This window comes from Hippocampus bargibanti, linkage group LG07 (genome assembly GCF_051943395.1).
Source record: "Hippocampus bargibanti isolate YZ-2025 linkage group LG07, ASM5194339v1, whole genome shotgun sequence".
Taxonomy (NCBI): domain Eukaryota; kingdom Metazoa; phylum Chordata; class Actinopteri; order Syngnathiformes; family Syngnathidae; genus Hippocampus; species Hippocampus bargibanti.
Window position 1 is genome coordinate 17,093,839 of NC_142740.1, and position 16,202 is coordinate 17,110,040.

The following is a 16,202-nucleotide window of genomic DNA, read 5'->3' on the forward strand; positions in this document are numbered from 1 at the left end:
AAAACAATACATACATATTGATTTATGTTGTGCTTTAACAACAGCTGAAGCTGTAACAAAGTGCTTAATATGGACAACTATCCTATTTAATGTGCAGTCGGCCTCCCCTCTTCATGGATGGAAGATTATATTTGAAGCTTTTGTATGTAATTGATGTATCCGTCCATTTTTCCATTTTCTAATCTGATTATTCCTCACAAGGGTCCAATCCCAGCTGTCTTTGTGTTGTAGACGGGGTAAACCCTGAACTGGTTGCGGCCCATAATACTTAAAAAGTCACCTATTTTTGAGGTGAAAAAAGTCAGAATGTTAAAAGAATAAAATGCCATTTTTTAAAGATAAAAAAAAAAAAACTTCAATAAAACTTTGGTGTATTTTTTTCAAACTGAAGATTCCATCCATCCAGGCATTTTCTGAAATTTTCATCCTCACAAGGGTTGTGGGACGTGCTGGAGACACCCTGAACCGGTTGCCAACCAATTGCATTGCACACAGAGATGAACAGCCATTCACGCTCACACTCACATCTAGGGACAATTGAGAGTGTTCAATCTGCCTTCCATGTATGTTTTTGGAATGTGGGAGGAAACCAGAGTACCCGGAGAAAACCCACCCAAGGACGTGGAGAACGTGCACACTGATATGACTCAATGTGAAGTGGATTAATTGTTCAACTGAAAGTTAAATTGAAAAACAAGCATTTGTTTTATTTCTTTCTTTATTTCTTTGTTTATTTTGGTTGACGCAGATGCTTTGCGTAGTTAGCATGTGCGCTAACGGGTAGCTCCGTGACTCATGCCACTATTTTTGACCGCCAAACATAATAATTGACGATATATTTTGTTGCTGAATGCTGTGAACTGATGAATGGCACATAGCTGCCATGTCACACAAGAAACACTGTGATGTTTTACTGTACTGTATTGTCATATCATGGCTGGGATTCATTCGTAGCCACAAGGACGCAGGCCATTATATTGAAACATTCCCTCTCAAGTAATATTGGTTAATTATTGTTTTTCAAATGTACACAGCTTGACTCTTATTTCCTGTACATATAGGTGTGACCACTCAGGTGCCAGGATTTTTGTCATTTTCCCTCAAATTGCTGGACCCACAGAATATTGAGTTTTCGGACTACATAAACATTCAATTCAATGTAAGAAACCTTAGACTCTCTTGTTTCATCAGGAAAAAAGAGTTAATTCCTAAGTTATATGAGTCTGGAGTTATCCGAGCTTGAAATGAGGGCGGCAGTACAAAAGGCAAATGCTGCCCCCTCGTGGAAGGGAAAATTGCCAGAGGTCTGACCAGCGCTTTATTAGCACCCTGTACAAGGAAAAACCAAAACCTGAACAAATTTGGGAATGGCGCTCCACGTCATATTTTCAAATCCTGAATAAGCCGCGAGAGTGGCTGCCTTTCCAGCAGCTCATGTATTTCGTTTTTCTACTTTCATTCCTTTCATCACTTTGCTGCTGTGAAATGTAAATTTCTCCACTGTGAGACTAATAAAGGCATATCCAATCCAATCCAATCCAAAATCATGGATGGCAGTGAATGAGTTAAAAATTATGTTTTAAAATTCAGTTTAAAGCAAATTAATTAAAAAGGTTTGTCTTGCATCCATGTTTGAAACATTTATGTGACAATTTTCCTCACTTTTAAGCTGTATGTCATTTTATGGGCTTTCATCTCATCCTTTATGTGGCCATTAATTCAAAGTTAAATAAGTAAAATGACTGTGACAGTGAAGGCTCTTCCCAACTGGTTCCCACAGCTCCCCTTGCAGCATTTCAACAAGGTGCAGAAAAAAAGGCAACAAAATGGGGCAGGGGGGCGGGGGTGAGTGCACCATGGCAACATTTGCATATATTCAAATCTGCCGTTGAAAGGCCACGCACGAGGCCAGACAAAGGCGAGCCAATAGCGGGGCTGCATCCGCCTGCAGAAGCCCAGCAGCACTCTGGGACAGACGCTAGGAAGGAGTGTGGGAACCGTGAGGCCCCCCGAGCCAGGCGGTGAGAGTAGGGGAACCACGTAGCTTGCGTGAATTTGCATTTTATTTGTGTCCATTTCTTCCTCGCTAATTTGTGGCTCGCCACTCACTAGCCACAGATGGCTAAAACAGCCGATAGGATTAGTTGAGGCGACGATAATGGAAGAAGCTGTGTGTGTGTGTGTGTGTGTGTGTGTGTGTGTGTGTGTGTGTGTGTGTGTGTGTGTGTGTGTGTGTGTGTGTGTGTGTGTGTGTGTGTGTGTGTGTGTGTGTGTGTGTGTGTGTGTGTGTCTGATTCACGCTGCTTGTGAGTGTTTTCATTTTGTATTTGTGTATTTGAATTTGTGCCGTGACATTCCCACAACGGCAGACCCAACCTCACAAAAGCTATTCTAGTTCGTTCAAAACACCTGATAAATAAGACAGCTAGCTTTGTCATTAATATGCAGTTTGTAAAAAAAGCTTTAGTTTGATTGGATCTCTGCTCTTCACAAGTCTAATATAGAAAACAAATTTGCTCTGTTTATGTGAGATTTTGGTGTCTTGTGGCAGCCAAGCCTTCCCACCGACATCACATATTGATTCATCAAAGTCGTCTTTGACTTTGTGATAGAGATTAGACCGAATAAGAAGTTATATTTAAAAGTTTCATGCTGTTATATGCTTAGTCAATACTTGTGACTCAATACACAATTGAAGCACAGACAACCTGGGGTCAATCAGGTCAATAGACACAGCAAGTTAAACTGTCAGCTTCATCTAGGACAGGGGTCGGGAACCATATATGGCTCTTTTGATGATTGCATATGGCTCGCCGATAATTCGCCGTTCATTTCCTGTTGGGGCTGCAGTTGGCGGAAAGCGCAATTTTGATTGGATGACACTGACCTAGAATGGCCGAAAGCGCCATTTTGTTTGCATGATAGTGGCCGTCATGTTGAAACAGGTAAACGCCCCTTTAAATGAGCCCAACTGGTGCACTTCAGCTTGAATGCACCGGAGCATTAGAGGAGAGAAAATGTTCTGATTCTAATTTGCAATGAAACAATACCATCGATGAAACAGTCGAGTGTCAGTGACATTTTCATTCCGATCGTTTGGCTGGATTTTTACCAATCACGAGGAACGGAAACCATTCATGTTAACGGTGAGTACTATAACTAGTAAATTATTTTAAATAATACATTCTGATATTTTGTTCAAAAGTGGCCACGCGTGCGCATGTGTGTGTGTGCGCGCGCGCACGCGAGCGTTTGTATGTGCGCGCGCCCGTGCGAGTGGCTCTCACTGAAAAACATTTCTAAATATTTTACTTTTATGGCTCTCTTAGTCAAAAAGGTTCCCGACCCCTGATCTAGGAGATCTGTCCTTACACAGAATTTAGGAGTTGGGATACTCCTTTACAACCAAAGTTATTTAGGACTTGAACATCCTGTACAGGAAAAGCTCATTAGCCAGGTTACAAATTTATCAGCTCATGGAAAAGACAATGTTTTATTGCTTACAGCTGTTGGGGCTCAGAACGTTCCAGGGGTGTTGTATTATAAATAAGAAAATTATGTTTTACTAATGCATCACTTTAATTTGCATGTACTCTCAATAAATAGATTGGCAAAGGGCCGCAGAATTCAGATGCATGTCATACATGACTTCGTTTCCTGCCGGCAGTAGGGACAATCTTTCTGGTTCCGAGTCTTCGTCCAGTGTCTGACTGTCATATCTCTGACACCTTGATTGTAAATCAGAATTCATTGGGCAGTAGTTTGGCTGCTGACTAATATGAAATGTGAGCGGAATTTAGACAATCAATTGATACGGTTTGTCTTGTACAACTGATACAACGTAAAAGTGACGATAAATGCTTTAAAGGACAAACGACATCACTTTTTTGTTTCCTAACTGACATCAGAAAAACGTTTTATTGCATCTAAAATACCCAAAACACGGAGGATATTTTTTGTCAAATGCAAAACACCAATAAAAATGACTTAAAGTGTCCAAAATCTGCAAAAAAATTGAGCTGCGAATTGGGCATTTTCAGAAAGTCCCGCCCCTAGTTCGTGACATCACGCCAAGACGTCTTGCCTTGCTCGAGAATCAAAACAATGGCTTCAGATTCTGAGAATATGCTTTCTTGTTACACATCCAGTTATGAATATGATTCAAATAGTTCTGAAGAGGAAAGTATAAATGTTTGCAATCGATTAAAGGTTTTCTGGGTCGTTTTGATGGCTCAAGAAGATGGCGGCAGAGCTGCGTTGGAAATAGTTTTAATTAATTTTTTTTCAACAAATATCAGAGTTGTTTACGTGTAACATACAACGATTCACCATTGCATTATTTATGTGTTTACCTTCTAATTTCGCCATCAACACGGATCAACACGAAGTTTTCAGACAAAACAAAGTATCGGAAAATGCATTGAAGTGATGCAAGGTATGTCCTTTCTCAGTCAGGGGCGTTCCTTCAGTTACGTAGGGTGAGGACTCGTCACCAACTCAAAAACAAGACTTCCGGAGATATTCAGCGCGAGTCTTAAAACGTAAAATATAGATATATGCGGTGGAATCTTTGTAAAATACGCTCAATAGAAGTCATTTGAAGCGATTATACAAATTATGGACACAACTTGTCCGGTGACGTCGGTTGTCCTTTAAGTTAAGAGCAGCCCAGACCCGGATTTAATCAGATGGCTAATTCTCGCCGCGATTGCTGTTCAGGCTAGCGCTGTGATGCAGATGAAGTGGTGATGAAGTTTAACAAAACTTTGGGAGGCGTATACAACCAAAAATTAGCTAGGCATATTTGGAAAATGAGTAGCAAATGTATGTCACAATGACATCTAAATCTACACAGCAGTTTTTGCAAGAGAATGCCAATTTTCACACAGATGATGTAGCGGTTCATTCACCTCACTTCTGTGTAGTCAGTGTTCCAAGTCGGTGCATATTACAATTGTTGTACTTTTTCTATATTGATCTCCAGATTGTGCCACTTTTGAGCATTCTAGATTGTCTGCAGTATTTAAAGGGTTCCGTTAGTTATTTTGCAATTTCCAATGCCAAAAAGTCAATGTTCTATTATGAGTTTTAGAACCTCATTATTTTCTTATTAACACCTACAACCAAAGCATTTTGTCACTCTCAACTGAAAATGGTATCCCGCATCTCATGTGGCATTCACAAGCTGAGAGGTGATTGATTGAATTTCATTACCCGACCCCTTTGATGTCATTTTATGACAAAATTCTTTTTTAAGAGTTAATTGCACCCGAAAAATTATGAAGTTATCAAACTCATTTTATCGATGAGAAGGTTTCTTCAGCCGTCATCTGTACAAAAGTGAAGGTTTCGGACGTTTCGCCTCCTATCCAAGAGGCTTCGTCAGCGAACTAAAGTCTGACTGGTCGTATCGGCCCCATTTATATATCCCTAATGTACCCACAGTTAGTGAGTGCTCTCCTGATATATCAGTCCCAACACCGAAGCACTTTATAGATCATGTTAATTTCATCTAATGTATGTTTACCGGTGCCTGCCTGGTGGTGCAAGGAAAGCCGCCAGAGATGTGACTTGCTGCTTCTCTCATCACGACGTCATGCTTTGGCGCCCAAATGCATAGAGTGAAGGATCAAGCACATTTTGCAGCAAGAGATGCACAGCCAATTAGCAACATTACATTGGCAGACCACCCAGATAAAACGAACACATTTGAATAGGGTGAATAGATTTGGGTAGAAGGTCCTCAGAGGCCATGACGGTCCAGCGTGGAGGCCTCATGCATTCAAAAGGATGAGCTGACATTATAATGCATACGCAGGCTGACCGAGGGTGTTTATGTCCGCAATAACACAATAAAAGCCACCAGTGGCCAAACTCTTTAGAATAATCTCATATCTGTGTTCAGAGAATACACATTGTAAATACTTCATTATTATGGATTGCAACCTATTTCGAACAACAGCAGGGCAAACACTCATTTTGACTGAACATGTTTTCATGACAAAGCACGGTGTAGAGAAGCGTATCTGAGACTTTAAGCGGAATCATTCGCTTAATTTTCGTTTTCATCCAATGAAACGTTAAAGTACGCGTGGAAACATGAAACGATGACATTATCATTCACATATAAATTGCCGCAACATGCTGATATACACAGTGACATCACGAGAGGTTTACCAGTGCAAGAGACTGTATTCACTCCCATAATGGCACAAATGTGTGTTTCTATATACACCCTGCTACTATAAAAATCCATCCATTATTCCATCCATTACTATCGATTGTAACTTATTTTGAACAATAGAAGGGCAAACACTGATTTGGACTGAACATGTTTCCATGACAAAATACGGTGGAGGGGAGCGTATCTGAGACTTGAAACTGAATCATTTGCTTAATTTTTGTTTTCTTCCAATGAAAAGTATGCGTGGAAACATGAAATGATGAGATTATTATTCACAAATAAATTGACGCAACATGACGATATACACAGTGACATCACGAGGTTTGCCAGTGCAAGATACTGTAGGACTGAATTCACTCCCATAATGGCACAAATATTTCTATATACACGCATCTACAAGTGTCACGATGTGGTTGGCGACCAACGGGTGGCGCTGTCGGCCCCGCCTGCACCTGCACAGGTGTTGGCCATTCCAATCAGTGGCAGTTAAAAGGACTCCCGGCACGACCTCTCTGAAATCCAAGATGGCGCCCGAGTAGGCAGCCTCAGCAAGTGCTCTCATGAGCCTTGCTTTTTTTTGGTTGTTTTTGTCTTGTTTTGTGTTTTCTTTTGTCACTTTGTGTTGTTGTGCGTCGTGTGGAACGGATACGGATATTTTTTCAGCATTTTTGACCACGACATTCATCAAGGAGGAGACTGTGCTGAGCGGTTGCGCCTTTTCGGCAGCATGGATATGCCAGTACTGTTTTTGAATGGGAGGAATGTCGGAGCCATTCGACTGCCATCGCTGGACACCAAAGGGGCCATTGTACTTTTTTGCGCCTGTAATGGGCAGCATCTTCACAGCCCCGCTTTGTTCAGTGGAAGGTCGGTGCTGTTGGACAGTCTGCGGCTGGATGGATGCATGGCTTGAGGAACCCGCGATAAGAAGAAAGGAGCGTCAGCGCAGAGCGCCGATGTGTATGTGGAACTGTTGCGGCTTGGAATTGAAGCAGATTTATGTGGAACAGGAGATGTGAGACAATCTCTTTTCGTCAATGGATGCTACAGCTGCGTGTTTGCTTTCAACATTTAGCTTGTAGTCGACGTGCACATTCCACCATGATGTCCCTGATCCACTGGTGGAAAGACGCTTTGATCCTCTCCTCTTTCATCTAGAACTGCTTCATGTCATCACAAAGAGGGTACAGCAAGTCCTGACGAATGAATGTCTCTCTGTGTCTTTGTTTTGTCATATTGTCTCTATGCTGTCATAATTTTTGTTATTTAGTTTTTTTTTGTTCTTTTGACTTCAAGACGGCGCCCCGAGAGTGGCTGCCTTTCCAGCAGCTCATGTATTTTGTTTTTCTACTTTCATTCCTTTCATCACTTTGCTGCTGTGAAATGTAAATTTCTCCACTGTGAGACTAATAAATGCAAATCCAATCCGTGTCGGGTCATTGTATGTGTTTGCTTCACCCTGTCAGGTTTGTTTCATCTTGGCAGATCACTCATGGTTTTCTTCGATATTTTGTACTTTTCTGTTCGGATGACTTTGATGTTTTAGATTTTGTTCCTGCTGACTTTATTTTAATACAATTTGTCAAATACAACCTGCTGCTCCTTCCTGCCTGCTTATTTGGGATCCACAACCATCAACACCTCGCAAACCGTGACCACAAGTATCCATCCATCCTATCTATTTTCCAGACCGTTTTATCCTCATTATTATTAGTAGTAGTAGTGGTGGTAGTAGTAGTAGTATTAAGGTCGTGGGGGGTGCTGGAACCTATCCAAGCTGTCTTCAGGCACGAGGCTGGAGACACCCTGAATTGATTACCAGCCAATTGCACAGCAAACAGAGACAAACAACCATCCACGCTCACACTCACACCTAGAGTCAATTTGGACTGTTCAATCAGCCTGCCATGCATGTTTTTGGAATGTGGGAGGAAACCGGAGGACCGGAAGAAAACCCCCGCCGGCCTGTCGAGAACATGCAAACTCCACACAGGGAAGCCGGACCGGGGGTTGAAAGGGTTGAAAGGCGCACTTCAAAGGCATACACACGTCAGCACCACGGTGTGCACGTGTGACGCTACATGCTAACCACTCGACTAACGGCCGCCCTAGGACAAAAATACCACACAAAAAAACAAAAAACAAAAAAACTGAAAAGCTCCACCCATGCACAAAACAACACTACACTTTGCTCTAGACTTGTACTGTGTACAATAATAGAGCCCGAAATGTTTAATTTCAACATTCATTTGAATCGCACCAATTCCAATGTCTTTTTTATTCTTACTCAAGGAATTGTTGGAGGACTACATTTGACCACTCCTTGGATTATTTCTGTAATAGTAACCTTATTGTAGTACATTTGGGCGATTCTAACCACTCATTTTATTATGGTTGGGTCATGGTATCACAAAGCAAAACAAGGGGTTTAAAATTTGATGTTAGTCTCGGTTAAGCAATAGAAACGTAAACTATTTTTGGGGAATGTTTAAGGACTGATGATTGCACTCACCACTAATGAATGCTTGTGAAGATAAGGCAACTTTCAGGTATTGTAAATTACAACGCTTTCATAGAGTATTTCAGGGCAACACGGGGTTTGGCAAATTCATCCGAGACTGAATGGCGATTCCACCGCCGTACGTTGGGGGCAGAAACAACTCTCGAGTTACGCACGAGTCTGCCACTTACCTCACAGAAGAAGAAAAAGAGTCCCTCCATCAGCTGTTCCCGTCGTTCGTCAAGTCCCAGTTGGCTTTAGTCGGCGCAAACACATAATCCGGTGGGGGGGAAAGATGGTAAATTCATTTGCAGTCTTTGTTGAATTGCAGATAGGTTTTTCACTGACGACTTTTTTGCTACGAGACCCACCGTGCTAATGCTAATGAGCTAACGCTTCCAGCAGCATTGACAGGTGCTTAAATTAGGCTAAATTTAGCACGGCAGACACTTGCGACTTGGTTGGTTCATTCATTCAACTCTTGGCATGCAGCGCACTCTTCAACAAAACTGCATACGTGTTTTTCTCCCTGGTGTGATTCGCGAATTCCGTTTTGTTCGGTCATCACGGAATGAATTTACCTGTGTAGTACTCATAGTGGTTCCAGGAAACACCGATCTTTTTTTATTTTCTGTCAGTTGCCTCGTTGAAGATGCCATTCCAGAGGGCGTTCTGTTTTTGTGTTCTGTTCACAAAAAGCTAATTTTGACTAGTTCACGTTCACAAAGGTAGCATGGTGGATAGCACTCATCCCTCACAGTTTGAGGGTTTGAATCTCAGCACGTGGCTATTTCTAGGTGCACCCCGAGCCGGGATTGGCTCGAGTTTATCCGTGACCAAACTCCTTAGTGAGAACATGTCTGATAGAAATTGTTAGGACGGAGATTCACTTTGTTTGTATGCACTGTACTGTACTAGGCACTGATGGGAATCCAGCTGGTTGTCAGTTTGCTGACTGCCAGCATCATGCAGAGGATGGCGCCTCATTGCTCCTTTGCACGTTGGCTCCTATGCAACGGCAGGTGAGGCATTGTCGGTCCACTTCGATCAACATTGGTGGGCAGGGCAGGCATCAGTTTTCATTTTTAATTTGTGATTTTCTTCTTGTTTTTGAGTTTGTTCCGGTTCAAACATCCATCTGAGGGAGAGCTGTCCGCCTTGGCTGGGAAACAGATGCCTAAAACAAACAGGAGAGACAGGTGAGACTACAGACAGTGTACGCTGGAATGTTTCCTTTGCAATGCCTGCAGGGAAAGCTGTGAATTCAAACCACCAATTTGCTCACAGTACAAAGTCCATACAAACACGGTTTCAGTGTCCAATTAAAAGCATGTTTTATTTTAGTTGAAATGTGAAGAAAATCACACAATTCTGTGATCATTGTTTTTGTAATTAGAAACAGGTTTGTGGGAAATGATTTGAGTTGATTTTAATATTTAAAAAAAGTTCTCATAGCTTAAATATCAGGGTTTTTCCTGGCCTTCGTGCACACTGTAGCCTCTGTCTACCTGTGCTGCAAGAGCAAGCTGCAATGTCTTCTTTAAAAAACATCTTAAACGATATTATTTTAGTTTTTGTGATTTTATTAGCTCTTTTTGTGAATCTCATGGCTCACTTATTGTCTCGGTTTAGTCACAAGCTTTTATCACTCTGTTCCTTTCATCAATATTCAATGAGGTATGTATGTACAGTATTCTACAGTTGTGATGTACCATGTTTTGTTTTCAAGTATGAAGTTGACACAACATTAATGCACTCGCTGTGCAATTACATCTTAAGTTAAATTCCAGTACTTTTTTATTGCCTTTTTGTTAACTTGAATTAAAGTTTAATTTGTTTTTACAAAAAAAAAAATTACATTTTGTCTCACTGCCCTCTTCCTAAAATACGTTTTTTTTTTCATGTGTTTTATGGACTGAAATTTCATTCACAGGAGACAAAATGGAGAAAGCAAGCCTCTCACCGTGCCCAAAGACATCGACCTTCACCTAGAAAAATCTCCAGTCAACGCCATGGATGCCCTTGGTTGGACCAACGCTTCTCAGAGTAACATCAACATACACACCCACACAAATACACTTAATTCTTCTTTCCCTTTGTTTATTTACATCTCAGTGCTGCGCTTCTTCCTGGAGTACCAGTGGCTGATTGATTTTGCCGTCTACGCCACAGGCGTTTTTCTTTTTACTGAGTGTTACTACAATGTAGTGGATGCCAGCAAGGAGGTGAACATTGGCGCTATCTGGTGTGTTCTCACTGTTCTTTTCAGCATGTATCCTTTTATTTGGTAATCTAAAAAACAAACTACAAAAAAAATGCGCTCTTTTTATGATGTGCACGAATAAGATCTGAATTTGCCTAGTGAAGTTATCAATGCTACGTTTTGGCTAACATTGTTACAGACAAATATGAATGAATGGATGAAATTTGCCACCTAATTAGCAAACAAAATTCTGTATGTCACAATATCGAGACTTTAGTGTGTTTTGTTTTGTATGAAAGGCAACCTTTGGATATTAGCACAATTTAGCAAGATCTCTGTGTGAAAGCGGCTTGCAACGAAGAAGCAGAGTTTTCTCTTAACCTGCATCCATTAGCAAAGCCCTCCACATGCTCATGAGCCACTACTTCCGCTCGGAGGAAGGCGGAGAGCGGTCCGTGTGCCTCGCTTTCGGTTTCCTGTGCCTTTTAATTGCCATGTTGGTGCTGGTGGTCCGAGAAGATTACCTGGAGTTCGGCTTAGAGTCGGGTTTTTCCAGTCTCTTTGACAACCTGGAGGTGTTCGCCAAGCAGCAAGGCTACGCCGACTGGTCGTAAGTCAACTGTTAGCCATCCTCGCTTCACTATCGGCGCTCATCACAACATCGTACTGTGGTATGTTGGTGTCAAGGGTTCCCGTTACCAAGCTGACGGTGAAGCTCGGGCTGGCCGCAGTCTGCGCATACATTGGCGCCCTGATGGCGTTTCCCGGACTGCGTCTGGCTCAGACTCACCTGGACGCCGTCCAGATGAACTTGGACCGTCCGCTCATCCAGTACCTGTTAATGCATTTGAAGGAAATACAAGGGCACCGCATCACAATCCTCACTGAACAAATTTCTGTTGCAGGATTCTGTTGCACATGAGCTTCCTGTCTCCAGTAGTTGTGTTGATTCTGTGGGTCAAACCCTTAGCAAGGGACTTCCTCGCCAAAGCCCCCCTGGGGAAAACTTCCATTACGCTGTGAGTACATACAACCATTCCACTTGCCAACAACCTTCCAATCAATCATCTGGCCTCGCAGGGTATCCAGCGAGGCCTTTGACAGCGTGCGGTTGTGGACCGTGGTGGCTCTGTGTGTGCTGCGGCTAGCGTTAACCCGCTACCACCTGCAGGCCTACCTTAACCTGGCCCAGAAGTGGGTAGAGCAAATGAAGAAGGAAGCCGGACGTATCGCCGCCATTGACATTCAGAGGAAGGTCAGACCACCACTTGAGCTTCATGTTTGGATGATACTTGCTTGCATTCATTTGTTCCCCTATGTGCACCCCCCCCCCTTCAATGAATATATACATAAGTTTGAAACAATCAATTGTCTTGAATAGAATTTCTGTGTATGTGTGCATCTCTCTCCAGGTTACACGCGTGTTTTGCTACCTGAGTGTAGTGACTCTTCAGTATGTGGTTCCAGTGCTTCTTATTCTCTTCTCCACACTGGCCCTCAAGGCACTCGGTTAGTAATTCCACCACATATAACACACCCACCAATCATTCTTAACTCTTTCACTGCCAGACGTGCAAAAATGTATCCACTACAGTGCCTGGGTCTTTGTCATTGTCAGTCGAATTCCAGGACCCACAGAATATTGAGTTTCAGGACTACATAAACATTCAATGCAGTGTAAAAATCCTTAGACTCTCTTCTTTCATCAGAAAAAAAGAGTTAATTCCTAAATTATATGGGTCTTGAGTATTCTGAGCTTGAAATGAGGGTGGCTCTCCAATATACAATCAAATACATTCATATTGGTTTAACAACAGCTGAAGCTGAAACAAAGAGCTAACATGGAAAAAGGGGAAATGCTGCCCCTTTGTGGAGGGGAAAAAACATCGCCAGAGGCCATGGCCAGTGCTGTATCGGCACCCAAGCATGGAAAATCCCAAAACCCGAACAAATTTGGGAATGACACTCCACGTTGTATTTTCAATTCCCGAATAAATTCTTGAATGGCAGTGAATGAGTTAAAGAAGGTAAACAGACTATTTTAATCTTGCATCTATCGTTTGACTCGGAATACACAAATTAATGTCAAGCATCTGTGCGCATCTTTCAAAATTTGTGTACATTGATGCCGTTCTGGGTCAAATCTGTCATTTGTCTTCTAAGCAGACTTACAGATTTCCCAGTTTTTAAAAATTCAATGAAACTGATGGTAATGGTGGGAATTTAGAAAGTTAGCGATGTATCAAAAAATGCCTCAATATGGTTAATGTACACTAGATATTTTAAAAAAGAAAAAGCTAGATGAGCTGACATTTCATTAAGGGGTATCAGAGACATGGTTGAATTTTCGACATTTTAATCAAATAAAAAGGGTGAAAAACATAAATACTAACCTCTTTCTCTGAAACATCAATGATTACTTCTTCATGTACTTCAGTCAGGCTATATTCATACATTTTGAAACTGTAGTTCAACATTTATTCCTGATCTTAGATTGGTACTCGGGCTCCCTCTAATGGGGTGAAAATTAACTAATTTATTTTATTTTACTGTATTACTTTTATTTTACCCCAGGGGTCGAACTTTGCAACCAAATGATCGCGGGTCATGTTTTTTTCTCTACAGGAGGATTTTCTTGGGATGGAGCAAGTCCAAACGTGACCCCCGGTGTAACACCCGCCTCTCCGTTACCCACGGCGGCGCCAGTCATCTCAGGCTCTCTGGATGAAGACGAGGAGTCATTTGAGGACATGGAGGAGGACATCCAGGTCACGGTGGCCCGGCTGTCAGAGATGTTGGCCTCACTGCGCTCCGTCCTCACGCCGCTCTTCTTCAGAGGGTTCTTTGCCTTCTTCACCTGGTGGGTGGCAGCCTGTCAAGTGATCAGCTCGCTTTTTGGCATCTACTTCCACCAGTACCTCATGAACAACTAGGGCAAGTTTTTGGACGCTCCAGAAACTGCTCAGGTGAAACCGGAGCCAGCTTCTGGTATGAAAACACACACACGCACACAAAAAATAAAAAGGCAGCATTTCCACCTGTTATGCAACTTTATGCAATATTTCAAACTCAAACCTGCTTCTTTAAATGTTGCGTTCAACATTTGACTATGTACTTTACATAAGATTGCCATACCCGACAACTCAGTAAACCAGTTTTGATCCGTTCCAGTCAGTTTGTGTGCGGGTCATTCATCAATTGTGTCATTGGGTCACCGAGTGTTTTTGCGTTTGACAGCACCACCTGATGTGAGTGGCGGGCCCTAGCGGAAACTGAGAAGTCTGCACTGAAATTATTCTCAACAGTGGTATATTACAATGCCATCCCTTTACAAAAAAGTTAGGAGTTCTCGTATTGAGAAAAAAAAAAACTGTACACCATAAATTGTAATCTTACCAGACTGTTTTTTTGTTTGGTTTAAGAATAGTCAGGAAAAAAAGATAATCTGATGAAAACAAAAATTTGAATGTCACAAGAATAGCCATTTAGGGTAATTTAGGAAAAGTATTTAAAATTTACACACTGACGTGGCTTACCCATTTAAATTTAACTAGTATTAATCCTTAAAATGCTCGTTTTCAATTTTACTATCAGTATTGCATGTTCAGGAGAAAAAAGACGCTCTCGAGTCAATTTAATTGTTACCTTATTCTTGTGATATGACATTTTTTTATCATCAATGGATAAAAATACAACTTAAACACTGACTTAATTTGACTTGATATTACCGAATGGCCAATGAGCTTGAAATCTGGGTTTTGCATTTCTGTTATTTTTCTATTGTATTGTATTTATTTTTAATGTTTCGAATGGGGGGGTGCAAACACTGTCAATTGTCAAGCAGATCTTTTTTCTGCTTTTCAGTGGTGATTTTGTTGGGATGGTCCAGCATCAACAGTGATGCTAAGTACAAACCCTATTCCAATGGTGTTGGGCAGTTGTGTTAAACAAATAAAACCAGAGTATAATTATTTGCAAATCATTTTTAACCTATATTTAATTGAATAGGTACATTGAGACTTGGGGGATATGTGCTACCATTCAAGCAGCGTCTTTATCGTGGACCCCACTGCTTATTTCAGCACATTCTGCGTGTGCATGTGTTGGAACAGCATGGCGTTGTAGTAAGAGTGCAGTTGCTAGACATGCCATTAACACAACATGCCAACTTGATTGGAATTGCGTTTTGTACTTTTTAATGACGTGTCTAAGTGTGAAAGAACCGATTCATGAGTGCTATTTTAGTTTTATTTTCATTTTTAGTATGGTTGAAATGTGTTTATTTACATTTTCCCTCCAGGTTCCCCAAGTGCCTAAAAGCTCAGGGATTTTAAACTAAACTAAACTTCCTTGTATCCCTTTCCATGACAATTTCTGCATTGTTCGTTGTATTGTTTTGTTTTTGTGAAAGTGGCATTTGTTCATTGATTGGTGACACATGATGAAATTAATTCCCACAGTTGAATTTATGAGTTGTTAGAGTGACTTTGCCTACAATCAATGTTGGAATGTTTTTTTTCACCCTCTTACTCAATGACTGGTCTTGAGTCATGAAGATGCAGTGGTTCAGATAACAAATGGATGGATTAATTTATCTTCAATTCTGTGAACTGCAACTGAAAACTGTTTTGAGAATTTTACAATGCATGGTTTGTATTTTCAGTGTACCATTTCTTTTGATTTACTGTCGTATGTTTGTGTGGCTAATTAAAAACATTTATTCTTGCACGCGTTTCCTCTCTAACTACTGCAAATCTTAGAGTACACTCATGGAAAAATGGAATTAACAACAATTATGTTTGAAAGTCTGAATGACAAGTTGCAAATAAACAATCAGATGACACATAACTGCTGCAGCTTAAACTTTTGTCTGTGTATTGGTTAAGTAGTTTCATTGAATTAAATTTTAAGTGTGGTACAATAGATTTATTTCATTTTTTTCATCTGAGAGACCTCGACAAATATATTGCACACTATTGTTGCAATAAACCACAAGAATATTTTACATTAAATGCATCGTATGTTACTTAATTTTGGCTCCTTGCAGCATGCCTTGATATTATTCAGTACCTCAAAGTCCATTTTTATTACTTGGAAAATTGTGTTCATAATCTCAAGTCTTGTGGTGTACTGTACACACGCTGCTGCAATAATTTTAATGATCACAATCAGCGATATCAATGTTCAAAATTGGAAAGCCCCCAATTTGAACTTCCCATAGGACCCCCAATACCTGGATACCTGGGCGGCTCAGTCTAATGACTTCAGTAAAGTCGCCATGGTAACACACGCGAGCGATCACCTATGTGCGGGTG

The 16,202-nt window shown here is 41.2% G+C and overlaps 1 protein-coding gene across 2 annotated transcripts; it reads left to right on the forward strand.

The window, feature by feature from the left end:
* The first annotated feature begins 8,883 nt into the window (after positions 1-8,883).
* tmem161a (transmembrane protein 161A) lies at positions 8,884-15,612 on the forward strand. Of its 2 annotated transcripts, XR_016115631.1 has the most exons (12): positions 8,884-8,982; positions 9,603-9,706; positions 9,800-9,883; positions 10,618-10,709; positions 10,800-10,956; positions 11,282-11,497; positions 11,575-11,718; positions 11,793-11,906; positions 11,968-12,142; positions 12,300-12,396; positions 13,513-13,875; positions 14,125-15,612. XR_016115631.1 is itself a non-coding variant. In XM_089001617.1 (11 exons), the coding sequence occupies exons 1-11, from the start codon at positions 8,980-8,982 to the stop codon at positions 13,818-13,820; spliced, it is 1,494 nt and encodes a 497-aa protein (XP_088857743.1). In that variant the 5' UTR covers positions 8,884-8,979; the 3' UTR covers positions 13,821-15,612. The 2 variants fall into 2 exon arrangements, 1 of the variants encoding a protein (XP_088857743.1); XM_089001617.1 differs by having other exon boundaries at positions 13,513-15,612.
* The last annotated feature ends 590 nt before the right edge of the window (positions 15,613-16,202 follow it).